This window comes from Colobus angolensis, unplaced genomic scaffold, assembly GCF_000951035.1.
Source record: "Colobus angolensis palliatus isolate OR3802 unplaced genomic scaffold, Cang.pa_1.0 Scaffold113, whole genome shotgun sequence".
Taxonomy (NCBI): domain Eukaryota; kingdom Metazoa; phylum Chordata; class Mammalia; order Primates; family Cercopithecidae; genus Colobus; species Colobus angolensis.
In genome coordinates this window covers 3482057-3499179 of record NW_012112364.1, presented here as the reverse complement: position 1 = coordinate 3499179, position 17123 = coordinate 3482057, and the positions used below count along the sequence as shown (strand labels likewise).

General features: G+C 39.4%; 1 protein-coding gene across 2 annotated transcripts in view; it reads left to right on the top strand.

Annotated features, from left to right (window-relative positions):
- The window catches only part of RNF17 (ring finger protein 17), a 114861-nt gene that overhangs the window by 66787 nt on the left and 30951 nt on the right, over positions 1-17123 (top strand). For both annotated transcript variants that reach the window (XM_011958692.1, XM_011958684.1), the window contains exons 19-22: positions 9816-9936; positions 11524-11751; positions 12422-12572; positions 12727-12845. In XM_011958692.1, coding sequence (XP_011814082.1) covers positions 9816-9936; positions 11524-11751; positions 12422-12572; positions 12727-12845 — 619 coding nt within the window. The remainder of the gene's footprint in view (positions 1-9815; positions 9937-11523; positions 11752-12421; positions 12573-12726; positions 12846-17123) is intronic.

Below are 17123 nucleotides of genomic sequence, written 5' to 3'. Positions count from 1 at the left end.
ATTTGTCAAATCTTAGAATACATTCGGTGTGCCATCAGTAGTAGTGGAGAGAGAGAAGATTTGTTGAGAATTAGGTACAATGGAATTGTATCTTTTGTGGACTCTAAAGTCATCAGGACAAAAATCACCATAAAAGAGCAAGTCACCCTTGACATGGCCCCTTGAAGGCCCTAAAGCCAGGAATTAGCTTCTTTTATTTGTTTGCATTTTTGCTAGGACTCTGTCCTTATCTTTGACATAGTGGATGCTAACATTTAATATCCAGGAAAGTGAAGGGAGGTGGGACTTGATTGGCAAATAGTTTTTCTTTGCCTCACTGGCTTAAGCGAATTCAACTGTGGATTCTCAGCATAATTTGAAAAAAGTTATTCCTTTTTTGGAGCAGTTGGGCCCAAAATAGAGCCACTAGCCCACAATTTTGTAACATAACAAGTTGTGAAAATCAACAGTTCAGTAGCAAAATTGGTTCTGAATTGGCATGAGGCTATATATAGTCTTTATCTTGTTTGTAGTGAATATTCATATTTTACTTCAAGGTAATGTTTGTTTATGGGCTGCTGCCCCAGACTCTGCCCTACACATACAGGATAGGTGCCAACTAGCTTTTCTTGTTAGAAGAATTTTGAATTCTGAAACATGTCTGGCCCCAAGGATTTTAGATAGGGGGATTGGGAATCTGGTTTGGTTTTTTTGTTTTTTGAGACAGGGTTTCATTCTGTCACCCAAGCTGGAGTACAGTGGTGTGAACAATGGCTCACTGCAGCCTCAACCTCCAGGGCTCAAGTGATCCTCCTGCCTTAGCCTCCCGTGTAGCTGGGACCACAGGCACACGCCACTGTGGCCAGCTAAGTTTTAAATATTTTTTGTAGAGATGGGATCTTACTTTGTTGCTCAGGCCAGTCTCGAACTTGTGGGCTCAAGCGATCCGCCCTTCTTGGCCTCCCAAAGTGCTGGGATTACAGGTGTGAGCCACTCTGCCTGACCAGGAATCTGTTTTTCATCTGATATTTTGATCAGCTCCAAAGCTGTAACACACACTGGCTGGGTTGGGTTAATGAATAGTAGTGCAGGATTTATGAGACCATGTTTACTTAGCATAGACGTGTAGGACTTTCAGGGGCAGTTTTTACTGTATCCGGGTCTGTCTTTTATCATAAGACTATTGGACTATTCACTGTGAGAAAACTGGAGTTTAGAAAGTCATAACCTAGAAATGATAGTATATCTCTGATTATTTACTTCAGAGCAAGAAATTGTTCTAAAGAAATAGTGTCATTTAAGAGGAATGTGATTATACAGAGTGTGTCTTAGGCTATAGAAGTTTTCTGTCTGGCTTCTCTGAAATGAACAAATGAATTGGTCCTTGAATAGTCTCCACTGATTTTGAGGTAACTTTAACCTGTATAACTGTTTTCCAGCCTTCCTTTAGGAATCACGTTTCATGGGGTTTTTGCACCTTCCTAGAATAATTTCCCATGGACAATCAATCAAGATTTCTTGGGTTTCTTTCTTGATTCCTCTTCTTTCTTTCTCACATAATAATTTAATACCAGTGACATCCAAACACTAGCTGTGGCATAGTTATTAATAACCTAGATTATTTTATTTAAGGAGTGCCAGAGGGCCTTGCCCAACCAAAACTATCTTTCCCCATTCACCTGTACAGCAGTAAAATTGTGAGTTCAAGACCTTTATAATACAGTGAACTACCACAGCTGAGAACAGGAACCTGCCATTCATACATGCTGTGTTACCTTAGAAAGCAAGGAACATTTATGTTTGATTAAGAGGAGAGCAGTGAAGATAATAAAGGTACAGAACACAGAGAAAGTTGACCCTATTGGAATGAAGAACTTTTTGCATAAGAAGTATAAAACTAAAAACTAAAGTTAACACAAGAGGTGGAAAAGCAGGGAGATCAAAGTTTATTGAGGCTCAGTGTTGCTTAGCCTTTTGTGTCTAGATAATTTATCTAGACCATTGAAAAGTAGCCAGGAATTTTTTTTTTTTCAACTCCTGAAAAAAAAAGCTTTTTAGGCCAGGTGTGGTGGCTGATGCCTGTAATCCCAGTATTTTGGGAGGTCAAGGTGGGTGGATCACCTGAGGTCAGGAGTTTGAGACCAGCCTGGCCAACATGGGGAAACCCTATCTCTACTAAAAATAAAAAATATTAGCCAGGTATGGTGGTACGCACCTGTACTCCCAGCTACTTGGAGAGTGAGGCAGGAAAATCACTTGAACCTCGGAGGCAGAAGTGAGCTGAGATTGTGCCACTGCACTCCAGCCTGAGTGACAGAGCAAGACTTCGTCTCAAATTTAGAAAAAAAAAAAAAAAAAAAGGCAACAAACCCTCTGCAGGAAGCAGACTGCTCCTGGAGGACCCGGGAGACCCCCCCAAAACTGTGAGTGCCCCAACTGCAGAAGTGGGAAAGAGAGACCCTCCTCTCCCGAAAACACACTTTCACTGGAGAAGCTGAAGGTCTGTTTGTGGGAGAAGTTTCCAACTTTACCTGGAGCTGAGTCATTTTGGAGAGCCGAGCGAAATACAGGGGTAGAAGCAGCAGAAAGGCCCTGGGAACTTGCTGGGTCCCCAAGCAGCCCCTTCCTGCCTGGTGCCACAGTGATTCAATGGGAGAGGAGCAGGGGGTAAAACTCCACAGGGAGAAGGAAATATCTAGCTGAACTTGGTAATAATTTGAACAGGGTGAGAAACCTCCTGGCCAGAATTTGGGGGAGGGTGCAAATCTGGTGTGCAGACTCCACAGGCAGAGGGGAAGAACCAAGCCCTTTTCTTTCCCAGCTGGGAGGCAGATAACCTGGGGCAGGTTTTCAAACCCATATTGCTCTCCACCTGGACACAGACTGGGTGCTGGTGGGGGGAACACAGTGGGAATGAAACTGGCCCTTTGGTTTGTGTGGGGGCTGGGTGAGGCCTGTGACTGCCATTGTTCCCCCACTTCCCTGACAACTTGCATGACTCAGCAGAGGCAGCCATAATTCTCCTAGGCGCACAACTCCAGTGATCTGGGACTCTGACCCGTATCCCCCATAGCAGCCTCAGCAAGACCCACCCAAGGAGAGTCTGAGCTCGGACACACCTAGCCCCACCCCCAGGTGATGGTCCTTCCCTACCCACCCTGGTAGCTGAAGACAAAGGGCGTATAATCTTGTGAGTTCTATGGCCCCGCGCATTGCTGGTTCCTTCCCATACTACCACAGCTGATGCACTCTAGAAACTGCCACCTCTGGCAGGAGGCCAACTGGCGCAAAAATAGAGCGTTAAATCACCGAAGCTAAGAACCCTCATGGAGCCCATTTCACCCCATCACCACCTTGACCGGAACAGGCACTGCTATCTGCAGCTGAGAGACCCATAGGTGGTTCACATCACAGGACTCTGTGCAGACAACCCCCAATACCAGTCCAGAATCAGGTAGACTCTTTGGGTGGCTGGCTAGACCTAGAAAGAGACAACAGTCCCTGTAGTTCAGCCCACAGGAAGCCACATCCATAGGAAACGGGAAAGAGTACTGCATCAAGGGAATACCCTGTGAGACAAAAAAAAATCTGAACGACAATCTTCAGCCTTAGACTTTCCCTCTGAGAGAACCTATCCAAATGAGAAAGAACCAGAAAACCAACCCTGATAATATGACAAGGCTCTTCAACACCCCCTCAAAATCACATTAGTTCAGCAGCAGTGGATCCAAACCAAGAAGTAGTCCCTGATTTACCTGAAAAATAATTCAGAAGGTTATTAAGCTAATCAGGAGAGAAAGGCGAAGCCCAATGCAAGGAAATGCAAAAAACAATGTAAGAAGTGAAGGGAGAAATATTCAGGGAAATAGCTTAAAACAATAAAAAATTCAGGAAGCTTTGGACACACTTTTAGAAATGCGAAATGTTCTGGAAAGTCTCAGCAATGGAACAAGTAGAAGAAAGAAATTCAGAGCTTGAAAACAAGGTCTTCGAATTAACCCAATCCAACAGAGACAAGGAAAAAAGAATAAGAAAATACGAGCAAAGCCTTCAAGAAATCTGGGATTATGTTAAACGACCAAACCATAGAATTCTCTTCTTCCTCAGGAAAACGTATTTAGGGAAGGAATTCAGGAAAACTTCCCCAGCCTTGCTAGAGACCTAGACATCCAAATACAAGAAGCACGAAGACCTGGGAAATTCATCACAAAAAGATCTTTGCCTAGACACATTGTCATCAGGTTTCCAAAGTTAAGGATCTTAAGAGCTGTGAGAAGCACCAGGTAACCTATTAAGGAAAACCTATCAGATTACCAGCAGATTTATCAGCAGAAACCCTACAAGCTGGAAGGGATTGGGTCCCTATATTCAGCCTCCTCAAACAAAACAATTTATTAGCCAAGAATTTTCTTTCCAGTGAAACCAAGCATCATATATGAAGGAAAGATACAGTCTGTTTGAGACAAACAAAGGCTGAGAGAATTCGCCATTACCAAGCCACCACTACAAGAACTGCTAAAATTTTGGAGCTCTAAATCTTGAAACAAATCCTGGAAACACATCAAAACTGAATCTCTTCAGAGCATAAATCACACTAGACCTGTAAAACAGAAATACAAGTTAAAAAGCAAAAACGAAAAAACCAAAGTACACAGGCAACAAAGAGCACCATGAATGCAGTGGTACTCACATTTCAATGTTAACATTGAATGTGAATGACCTAAAGACTCAGGCTCACGTAAGAGACACAGAACCACAGAATGGATAAGAACTCACCAATCAACCATCTCCTGCCTTCAGGAGACTCACATAACACATAAGGACTCACATAAACTTGAACTAAAGGGGTAGGAAAAGGCATTTCATGCAAATAGACACCAAAAACGAGCAAGGGTAGTTATATCAGACGAAACAAAGCAATGGCAGTTGAAGGAGACAGAGAGGAACATTGTATAATGGTAAATGGCCTTGTCCAACAGGAAAATATCATACTTTTAAACATACGCACCTAACACTGGAGATTCCAAATTTATAAGACAATTACTAATAGACCTAAGAAATGAGATAGACAGCAACACAGTAATAGTAGGGGACTTCAGTGTTCCACTGACATTATTAGACAGGTCATCAAGACAGTCAACAAAGAATGGATTTAAACTATACCTTGGAACATACGGACTTAACAGACATACAGAACATTTCATCTAACAACCATAAAATACCCATTCTTCAACAGCGTATGGAAATTTCTAAGACCATATGACCTCAATAAATTTAAGAAAATTGAAATTATATCAAGCACTCTCTCAGACCACAGTGGAAGAAAACTGGAAATCAAAAGGAACCTTCAAAACCATGCAAATACATGGAAATTAACCTGCTACTGAATGAGCATTGGTTCAAAAACAAAATCAAGATGGAAATTAAAAATTTCTTCGAACTGAATGACGTAATGCCACAACCTATCAAAACCTCTGGGATACAGCAAAGGCAGGTGCTAAGAGGAAAGTTCCTAGCCCTAAATACATACATCAAAAAGACTGAAAGAGCATAAACTGACACTCTAAGGTCACATCTCAAGGACTAGAGAAACAAGAACAAACCAAACCGAAACCTGTCAGAAGAAATAACTAAGGTCAGAGCAGAACTAAATGAAATTGATTGAAACAAACAAAAATACAAAAGATAAACAAAAAGCTGGTTATTTGAAAAGGTAAATAAAATTGATAGACCATTAGCAAGATTAACCAAGAAAATGAGAGAAAATCCAAATAACCTCACTAACAAACGAAGCAGGAGATACTACAGCTGACACCACTGAAATACAAAAGATCATTCAAGGCTACTATGAACACTTTTATGCACATAAACTAGAAAACCTAGAAGAGATGGATAAATTCTGGAAAAATACAACCCTCCTAGCTTAAATCAGGAGGAATTAGATATCCTGAACAGACCAACCCCAAGCAGCAAGATTGAAATGGTAATTTAAAAATTACCAACAAAGAAAAGTTCAGGACCAGACGGATTCACAGCAGAATTCTACCAGACAATCAGAGAATTGGTACTAATCCTTTTGACACTATTCCACAAGATAGAGAAAGAAGGAACCTTCCGTAATTCATTCTGTGAAGCCAGCATCACCCTAATACCAAAGCCAGGAAGGGCACAACCAGAAAGAAAACTATAGACTGATATCCTTCATGAACATAGGTGTTAAAATCCTTAACCAAATAATAGCTAACCGAATCCAACAACCTATCAAGAAAGTAATCCATGATCCAGTGAGTTTCATACCAGGGATGCAGGGATGTAACATATGCAAGTCAATAAATGTGATACACCATGTAAACAGAATTAAAAACAAAAATCACATGATCTCAATAGATGCAGAAAAAGCATTCAACAAAATCCAGCATGCCTTTATGCTTAAAACTCTCCGGATTTCGGCGTACAAGGGACATACCTTAATGTATTAAAAGCCATCTATGACAAACCTACAGCCAACATAATACTGAATGGGGAAAAGTTGAAAGCGTTCCATCTGAGAAGTGGAACTAGACAAAAATGGCCACTCTTACCACTCCTCTTCAACATAGTACTGGAAGTCCTAGCCACAGCAGTCAGACAAGAGAAAGAAATAAAGGGCATCCAAATCGGTAAAGAAAAAGTTAAACTGTCACTGTTTGCTGATGATACGATCGTTTACCTTGAAAACTCTAAGGACTCCTCAAGAAAGCTCCTAGAACTGATAAAATAATTCATTGAAGTTTCCGGATACAAAATAAATGTACACAAATCAGTAGCTCTTCTGTACACCAACAGCGACCAAGCGGAGAATCAAATCAAGAACTCAACCCATTTTACAATAGCTGCAAAAAAATAAAAAAACTTAGGAATATAACTAACCAAGAAGTCAAAAGACCAGAAAACTACAAAATACTGCTGAAAGAAATCATAGAGGACACAAACAAATGGAAACACATCCCGTGGATGTGTAGAATCAATATTGGGTGGGTAGAATCCATCTGATTCTACCATATTGCAATGGTACCCATATTGATGGGTAGAATCAATATTGGGAAAATGAACATACTGTCAAAGGCAATCTACAAATTCAGTGCAGTCTCCATCAAAATACCATCATCATTCTTCACAGAATTGGAAAAACAATTGTAAAATTCATATGGAGCCAAAAAAGAGCCCACATAACCAAAGCAAGACTAAGCAAAAAGAACAAATTTGGAGCCATTACAATACCTGATTTCAAACTATACTATAAGGCCATAGTCACCAAAACAGTGTGGTACTGGTGCAAAAATAGGCACATAGACCAATGAAACAGAATAGAGAACCCAGAAATAAACCCGAATACTTACAGCCACTGATCTTTGACAAGGCAAACAAAAACATAAAGTGGAGAAAGGACACCCTTTTCAACAAATGGTGCTAGGATAATTGGCTAGCCACATGTAAGAGAATGAAACTGGATCTTCATCTCTCACCTTGTATGAAAATCACTCAAGACTGATTAAAGACTGAAATCTAAGAAGGGAAATATAAAAATTCTAGAAGATACCATTGGAAAAACCCTTCTAGACATTGGCTTAGGCAAGGATTTCATGACCAAGAACCCAAAAGCAAATGCAATAATAGCAAACATACATAGCTGGGACCTAATTGAACTAAAGGGCTTTTGCACGGCAAAAGGAATAGTCAGCAGAGTAAACAGACAACCCACAGAGTGGGAGAAAATCTTCACAATCTATACATCTGACAAAGGACTAATATCCAGAATCTACAGTGACCTCAAACAAATCAGTAAGAAAAAAACAATCTCATCAAAAAGTGGGGCTAATGACATGGATAGACAATTCTCAAAAGAAGATATACATACGACCAAAAAAGGTACGAAAAAATGCTCGTCACTAATGATAAGGGAAATGATCAAAACTACAGTGCGATGCCACCTCACTCCTGCAAAAATGGCCATAATCAAAAAATCAGAAAACAGTTGATGTGTGGGTGGAGTGAACAGGGAACACTTCTACACTGCCGGTGGGATTGTAAACTAGTACAGCTGCTATGGAAAACTGTGGAGATTCCTTAAAGAACTAAAAGTAGAACTACCATTTGATCTAGCCTTCCCACTGCTAGGTATCTACCCAGAGGAAAAGAAGTCATTATTCAAAAAGACACTTGCACACGCATGTTTATAGCAGCACAATTCACAATTGCAAAACCGTGGAACCAACCCAAAATGCCCATCAATCAATGAGTGGATGAAGAAACTGTGATATATACATACACACACACACACACACACACACACACACATGAATATGAATGATGGAATACTACACAGCCATAAAAAGGAATGAATTAACAGCATTTGCAGTGACTTGGATGAGATTGGAGACTGTTATTCTAAGTGAAATAACTCAGGAATGGAAAACCAATAATCATACATTCTCACTGATATGTGGGAGCTAAGCTATGAGGAGGAAAAGGAATGGACTTTGGGGACTTGGGGGTAAAGTGGGAGGGGTGTGAAGGATAAAAGACTACAAATACGGTGCAGTGTATACCGTTTGGGTGATGGGTGCACCAAAATCTCACATATCACCACTAAAGAACTTATTCATTTAGCCAGATACCACCTGTACCCCTGTAACTTAATGGAAAAAATTTTTAAAAACCTTTTAAATGTATACTGTTATAACTCTTATAACTTGGTTAATATAGAATGTTGCTGTTGGTAATGGTTATCTTTTTATTTAGAATCATTCTGACTAGCAGCTACCAGCTGGAAAGGCATAGGCATATACGGATCTCAGTGCATTTTTTAGATACGTTTTCTAAAGAAATTTCTCTGTCATATTTCAGATACTTATTGACCAATTTCCCTGTGCAATGTACCGTAAATAAGTAAACAGACACATGAGACACAAGCCTTACACTCATTTAACTCCCAGTCTAGTTTAAGAAATAGATCTGATAAACAAAATGAATTAAAAGTTAGATAGTTTGTCCTAAAAAACACAGGGACAGAAAAAAGTTGTAGTTAATTGAGGGCTCTAGATTGAGTTTTTGTTGTTTTAAACTTTGTGCCATTTTTATAAAAGCTGTAAACCTTTGCAGATGATCACTGGCCTGAGTTAACTTTCATTCACCTTGGTCCTCCTGGAACTTGGTTGAGTTCCATAAAGCAATTAAGAATATAACAGAACACTTCTTCAAATGAATATATTTATATTTTTCTGAATCTGAAAGCTTTGAACTTTATATAATGGCACACAGTAACCTAAAATAAGATGTTCACTAATTTGTATATGTTACAGATAACACTGACAATTCGTTTATATCTACAAAATGCTACTTTAACTCCTAGCCACTATGACATTATTCTACAAGAAATGTCATGTATGCAAATGAAAGAAATTTAAGTTTCCAATTTTTAAAAAATTGCCTCATTTAGGCCGGGTGCAGTGGCTCAGGCTTGTAATCCCAGCACTTTGGGAGGCCAAGGTGGGCAGATCATTTGAGGTCAGGAGTTCGAGACCAGCCTGGCCAACATGGTGAAACCCCGTCTCTACTAAAACTACAAAAAAAATGAACTGGGCGTGGTGGCACATGTCTGTAGTCCCAGCAACTCGGAAGGCTGAGGTAGGAGAATCACTTGAACCCAGGAGGCTGAGGTTGCAGTGAGCCGAGATTGCGCCACTGCACTCCAGCCTGGGCGACAGACTAAGATTCTATCTCCAAAAAAAAAAAAGCCTCATTTTGTATATTTTGTGACATCTTTCTTTCCCCAAATTTTCTTAATGGTTTTACAGAAATTCTGGAAGATAATGTGCTCTTAGTTGAGCTTTTTGATTCTCTTGGTCCTCCTGAAATGACAACTACCAGTATTAATGACCAGCTAGTCAAAGAGGGCCTAGCATCTTATGAAGTAGGGTAAGTAGATACGTAAACTTTCATTGTTAGTTCATGTTCATATGTAACATTGTAATTGCAAGAAGGGAAACTGGCATGTCATTCCCCGTTGGAGATGTGCTTAGACTGTAGACCTGGGAATTTTCCCTGTCCTGGACCAGAAAAAATAGAAAATAATTGAAGTCATTAATCTAATGAGGACTAGAGTGACTTTTCCCTCCATTACTAAGGAACTCAGAAACCAAGAGAAAGGCTCCTTGAGAATGCTTCTAAGGAAAGGAGACTGGTGTCTTATTTCTGCTTAGGAAGCCCCTTGTGCCTGATTGAGAAAGGAATTGGGAAGAGAAATGGCAGGATAGAGAATAAGCGTAGTTCGTAGAGTAGCTTACATTTCCATTTGTAGAAATGTTAATTTTCCGGGATTCAAGTGGGTACTTGAAATGAGAACCAGGCTTGGGCCATTGTGCTAATACTCACCCCGACAGGCGTGTGGTTAGGGCGACCTCAGAAGCAGAGGAGCAGCGTGGTGGCAAGGACAGGTGGGGGGTTTTGAGGTCAAGACAGAATCCTTCCACAGTAGGGACTTGTGGAGTGGGAGTGGCCCTGGAGGAGGCTGAGGTGGGTGGATCACTTAAGAAGAGTTTGAGACTCTGTCCAACCTGTCCAATGTGTTGTAACCATCTCTACTGAAAATACAAAGATTAGCTGTGCATGGTGGCATGCACCTATAGTCCCAGCTACTTGGGAGGCTGAGGCAGAAAAATCGCTTGAACCCGGGAGACGGAGGTGCAGTGAGCTGAGATTGTGCCACTGCACTCCAGCCTGGGTGACAGAGCGAGACTCTGTCTTAAAAAAAAAAAAAAAAGAAGAAAGCCAGTATTCAGATAGCACCCACACGTGATGCCTGTCAGCATAAGCCAAAGAAGTAGTGACACCCCATAGAGGCCTGCATTGACTCATACTAGTATTAATGATCTGTGGCCATGCTTTCCTGCTCACTCTCATGCTGGAGGAGCTAGAATCAGGAGCTTTTCCACTATAGGTCTCAAATGAGAGTGGAAAAGAAATGAGAATAAACATTCAAATTAATGTTGGTCTGGGCTGGGCACAGTGGCTCACGCCTGAAATCCCGTCACTTTGGGAGGCTGAGGCAGGCAGATCATGAGGTCAGGAGTTTGAGACCATCCTGGCCAATATGGTGAAACCCTGCCTCTACTAAAAATACAAAAAATTAGTGGGGCATGGTGGTGGGTGCCTATAATCCCAGCTACTTGGGAGGCTGAGGCAGGAGAACTGCTTGAACCTGGGAGGCGGAGGCTGCAGTGAGCCAAGATCATGTCACTGCACTTCAGCCTGGGTGACAGAGTGAGACTCCATTTCAAAAAAAAAAAATTTTTTTTTTTTACTGAATCTTCTCCTTTCTTTTTAAAGTCAGGGTTATTGAAGTATAACTTATATACAGTAAAAAGTCACCTGTTTTAGGTCCACAGTTAAATGAATTTTGACAAAAATAGTCATGTAAGCATCATCAGTCGAGATACAGACCTGAGCAAATGCAAACAAGTATTTTGCATACAACTCTTTTCATTAACTTTTGTTGTTTTTCAGATACATCCTGAAAGATAATTCTCAAAAGCATATTGAAGTTTGGGATCCTTCTCCAGAAGAAATTATTTCAAATGAAGTACACAACTTAAACCCTGTGTCTGCAAAATCTCTACCTAATGAGAATTTTCAGTCACTTTATAATAAGGAATTGCCTGTGCATATCTGTAATGTAATATCTCCTGAGAAGATTTATGTTCAGTGGTTGTTAACTGAAAACTTACTTAATAGGTATATATATTATATATAAGGAAAATATTGCAAATGATTTTATCCTTTATATATTCTGTTTCAAATATCTAGAAGTCATAAATGTAGATTTTACAAGCAAAATTATTTTAAGTTGTCTCTCAGCTAGTTAGAAGTATGAAAATAGGATATCTGTTGGCTGTTTCCCCTGTATTAGAATTTATTCATTCTACAAATACTTACTGAGGACCTACTATGTGACAACCAGTGTTGTAAGTGTTAGGGATACCCTGGTATAAAACATGGACAAATCTTTGTTGTCATGTAACTTAAACTCTAGCAGAGGGAGAGTGAACAAATAAAATTTTTAGTGTGGCAGATGGTGATAAGGGAAATAGAAAAAATGAAACATTTGGGGAGGAAGGCACTTTTAGGATGGTCAAAGAAGACCTCAGAGAGGGTGACATTTGAAACGGGCCTCAAAGAAGGAGGGAGGGAGGGAAGCCACGTGAGTGTCTGAGGGAAGTTTCTCTCAGGCAGAAGGAAGAGCTAGTTCAAAAACCTAAGGAAGAAATACACTTGTACATTCAAGGAAAAACAAGGTGTCCATCTTGGCTGGAGTGGAATGACCAAGCGGGGATAGTAGAAAACATGTAGCCAGAGAATTATATAAGAAAAGTTTTGGAAAGTTAAATGTTTTTTATCTCTGTAGTTTAGAAGAAAAGATGATAGCTGCCTATGAAAACTCAAAATGGGAACCTGTTAAATGGGAAAATGATATGCACTGTGCTGTTAAAATCCAAGATAAAAATCAGTGGCGAAGAGGCCAGATCATCAGAATGGTTACAGACACATTGGTAGAGGTAAATTGCAGAGTTAAAAGTATAATTGTGAAGGTGAATGCATTTTGTATTTTTTCCCCCAGAGTTAAAAGTTTTCATTGACTTTTTCAGTTTGCCAAAAAAATATTTCCAAGTGTTGTTTGTCTGTAGACTTAAAAAGTTACTATTTTCTTAGGTCTTGCTGTATGACGTGGGTGTTGAACTAGTAGTGAATGTTGACTGTTTAAGAAAACTTCAAGAAAATCTAAAGACAATGGGAAGACTCTCTTTGGAATGTTCTCTGGTAGATATAAGGTAGTTTTTAGCTCAGTAATTTTCTCATTATTTTAAATATTATTTTTAGATGGGTTCTTGTCAGTTTTAATTTTGCTAAGATATTCTGAAATTTTCCTAAAATCTAGTTTATTTTGGACTTTAAGAGGGGAAGAGAAAAGTTGGGAGCACATAAATTTAGTGGCATTAAGAAATAGATTGGTGAGTGTGAAAGTACCGAGATAGAAATCAAACTGTTGAATATTAAAAATTTTACCTTGAGGAACAACAAACATAGAAATAAATTGTATAAGTTTAAAATTGCATAGAAAGCTAAAAATATGTAAATTACCAAAAAGAGTCAATTTGTAGAGGCTTCTGGGAAAATGACAGAACAGTTTTAGTCCACTGGAATCCCACTATAAAAACAACAACTTGGATAGTGAAACAGAAGACTACAGAGTCAATATCTACAGCAAAATCAGATGACAGGTTACTTCTGTGAGCCCTCAAATATTAGCAGGTGGGGTACACCATGAACCAGGACCTTGACAGTATCAACATTTGCGTGGGAGGATCTGGAAGCAAGGCAGACTAGGATTCCAACAGCTCTGAGAATAGGAATCGGCAATGATATATCACTAGTGCATGCAGGCCAATCTGAGAAGAGCAGCCAAAACTAACGGATAAGGCAGGATGCAGTTCTTATCTGAATGCAAGCAAGAGGTCTGTAAATGTGCAGACCTTTCTATCCCATGATACTGGAGTCTTTTTAGCCACATAACTTCTTGAAAGTAAACTGAAACTCCTTTCCATGACCCCACACTGAGAAGAAATTGCTGGTAATAGAGTTCAATTTGAGCAAGATAGGCAGTGAAGCAAAGCAAAGAAACAATCTAGATGAAAGGAGGGGAAAGGCCAGGTGAGGTGGCTCACACCTGTAATCCCAGCACTTTGGAGCGCTGAGGCGGGAAGATCACTTGAGGCCAGAGTTCAAGGCTGCAGTGAGCTATGATTGTGCTGCTACACTCCAGCCTGACACAGTAGTTTCTTAACCTGTTTTTTAACCTAAATATAGAATTTTACAGTTATTCCTGCCACATTTCTTCTAATTGGTTTTGAAACTCAGATATTTGATTTTGTTATTCCATGTCTAGGCTGCCCCATCTAATGTTGTATTACCTGTAAATTTGAAAGCATACCTCTGTCAGAGTTGTAGTCTACAGTTTATGAGCTAATTCCAACTAATATGCACTTGGCCTGCAGAATGTTTTTTGAACTTTGACATATTAACTCTTTAAAAAACTGGTAAATTTCACATAAAAATTTGAGTTTCTTTTATTGGCAAAAATTGGATATCTAGTCTCTAAGGTAATAATATTACCAAAAATAACTGGCCTTCCCCCAGAGGTTCAGAACAGTTGTTAACTTTTGTTAAATAAATCCTGGCTGCTATTCACAATAGAATACTAGATAAAATTGTACATATTGGAAACAACTCTGTCATTAAGTCTACTGGCAGATTGTTTGCTATTGCTTTGATACCACAGTTATCCAAATCACTTGGGGTAGCTTGTAGTTCTAGACCAGGGTTTCAAATCTTTTGGTTTCTCTGGGCCACATTGGAAGAAGAATTATTGTCTTAGGCCACACATAAAATACACCGACAGTAATAATAGCTGATGAACTAAAAAAAATTGCGAAAAAATGTCATAATGTTTTTAAAGTTTATGAATTTGTGTTGGGCTGCATTCAAAGCTGTCCTGGGCCAAGTGCAGGCTAGACAAACTTGTTTTAGATTGTCTCAAATTTGATCACTGACTTGAAGCCAATTGCATGTTATTTGGCTAAAAGACATACACACACTTAGATATACATATATGTGCAGGCTTTTCAGACATGGATTATAAATAGGAATTTTAAAAATCTGTTTACCAATAAAGCCAAAAGATCCCAAAGACCCTTTCAACATTGTTATAAAACCTTTAATGAACCTTTAAGAAATTAAAATACTGGTTTATCTAGCTTACTTATATCTTATCTGCAAGGATCTCATGAGAGAACTCCAGATACACTATACAATATACCTTAACATTTATTGTCTACTAGGATAGGCATTGTATGATGTGCTTTACGTGTGTTAGTTTAGTTCTCACAATAGTACCGACATGGAACTATTATCATCTCCATATTACAATTGAAGAAACTTCATGATGAGAAATTAAGTACCTTATCCAAAGTTATTTATATAAATCTAGCATTGGTTTGATTTATCTGTTTTGAAACCTGATCTTTTTATTTGTTTGTTTGTTTATTTATTTTTTTGAGACAGAGTCTCCCTCTGTTGCCCAGACTGGAGTGCAGTGGCATCATCTTGGCTCACTGCAACCTTTGTCTCCCAGATTCAAACGATTCTCCCACCTCAGCCTCTTGAGTAGCTGGAATTACAGGTGTGCGCCACCACGCCTGGCTAATTTTCGTAATTTTAGTAGAGATGGGGTTTCACCATGTTGGCCAGGCTGGTCTCAAATTCCTGACCTCAAGTGATCCACCTGCCTCGGCCTCCCAAAGTGCTGGGATTATGACGTGAATCACCATGCCGGGCCTAAAAATTGATATTATAATAGGATAGCTTTTTGTTTGTTTGTTTTATTCCTTAGAGATCCTTGTTCTAATAGGATACCTTCTTCTTAATGACCCATTTCTGTAATCTTACAGGCACCTCTTCTATTGTCTGTGATCACTGGTGGTGACAATGGGACACTGTAAATCTTTCTAGTGCCCTGGAATGGAAATCTCAGCTCACATACTATATAAATCCTATCTTAGTTTTCACTTTGACATTAAATAGTTCAATCAGAATAATTGAACAGAATTATATCAGTCCCTTAATTGTGCCTAACAGTACAGAGAATGTGTTTCTGTACATACTTCAAATGGTATCTTATGGACGGGAATGGAATACCATTATCATTTTAAAAACCTAATGATAGCTAACCTTTTAAGAACTTCTGGAACCTGCATTAATTGTCTTAAATACACTGTTTCACTTAATCCTAACAACAAACCTTAAAGATATAGATACTATTTATAGGTAAGGAAATTGAATCTTTAAGAGGTTAAGCGTTTTATTATCTGGATAAAATCATCTGCTGACTGTTGAGTTAGGGTTATAAACAAGGTCTGAACCCAGAAGTGTAACTCTAACCACTCTGTTTTACTGTCATTTTAAGAAATCCCTTTAAATAGATTATTCTTAGGGTGGTAAAATAGATATTACACTCAGTCTACCCTCTTACCATTCCTTAGTGTACAGTTCTGTGACATTAAGAACATTCACGGCTGGCTGCGGTGGCTCATGGCTGTAAACCCAGCACTTGGGAGGCTGAGGCAGGCAGATCATTTGAGGTCAGGAGTTCAAGACCAGCCTGGCCAACATGATGAAACCTCCTCTCTACTAAAAATACAAAAGTTAGCTGGGCGTGGTGGTGGGCACCTGTCATCCCAGCTACTCGGGAGACTGAGGTAGGGAGAATTGTTTGAACCCAGGAGGCAGAAGTTGCAGTGAGCCAAGATTGTGCCACTGTACTCCAGCCTGGGCGACACAGTGAGACTCTGTCTCAAAAAAAATAAATAAATAACAAAACAAATCACATTGTTGTATAGCATTTACCACCATTTCATCTCAAGAACTTTTTAATCTTCCCTAACTGCAATTCTGTATTCATACATTTTTTAAATGTTAAATTATTATTTATATCCACAATAAATCAATGGACAACCTTGATGTTACATTGATTTATACTTATATACCATCATAATAAATAAACCATAACTGGTTCCAAGAGTTCCTAACAATTTAAGCTTCTTAGCACATAAGAACTCTCCCTGGGCTTTACAATAAGTAGTATAGCACGTGCACGAAATCCTTTTTGGCCAAGTTGATTTGGTTAGTTCACTCTCATAAGCCATGTTACTGTGAAGAGATTGACCAGGCAAAGCTGAGTGTGGTGGCATACATCTTTAGCCTCAGCTACTCAGGAGACCAAGATGGGAGGATCCGTTGAGCCTATGAGTTTAAGGCCAGCCTGGGCAACATAGTGAGGTCCTGTCTCTTAAAAAAAAAATATTGACCAGAATTAATTGTTTATTCCGTTAATGGGTTAGCTCAATGAAACTCTGGAACTAGAAACCTATAGAGCCTGCAGTATGTTATCTGTAACTCTTCTGTGTTACCAGTTCTTTATTCTTGGGGATGGATTTGCTGGTTAGAGACATCTAAGGCAGCTTGTCCAAACTGCAGCCCACGGGCCACATGCA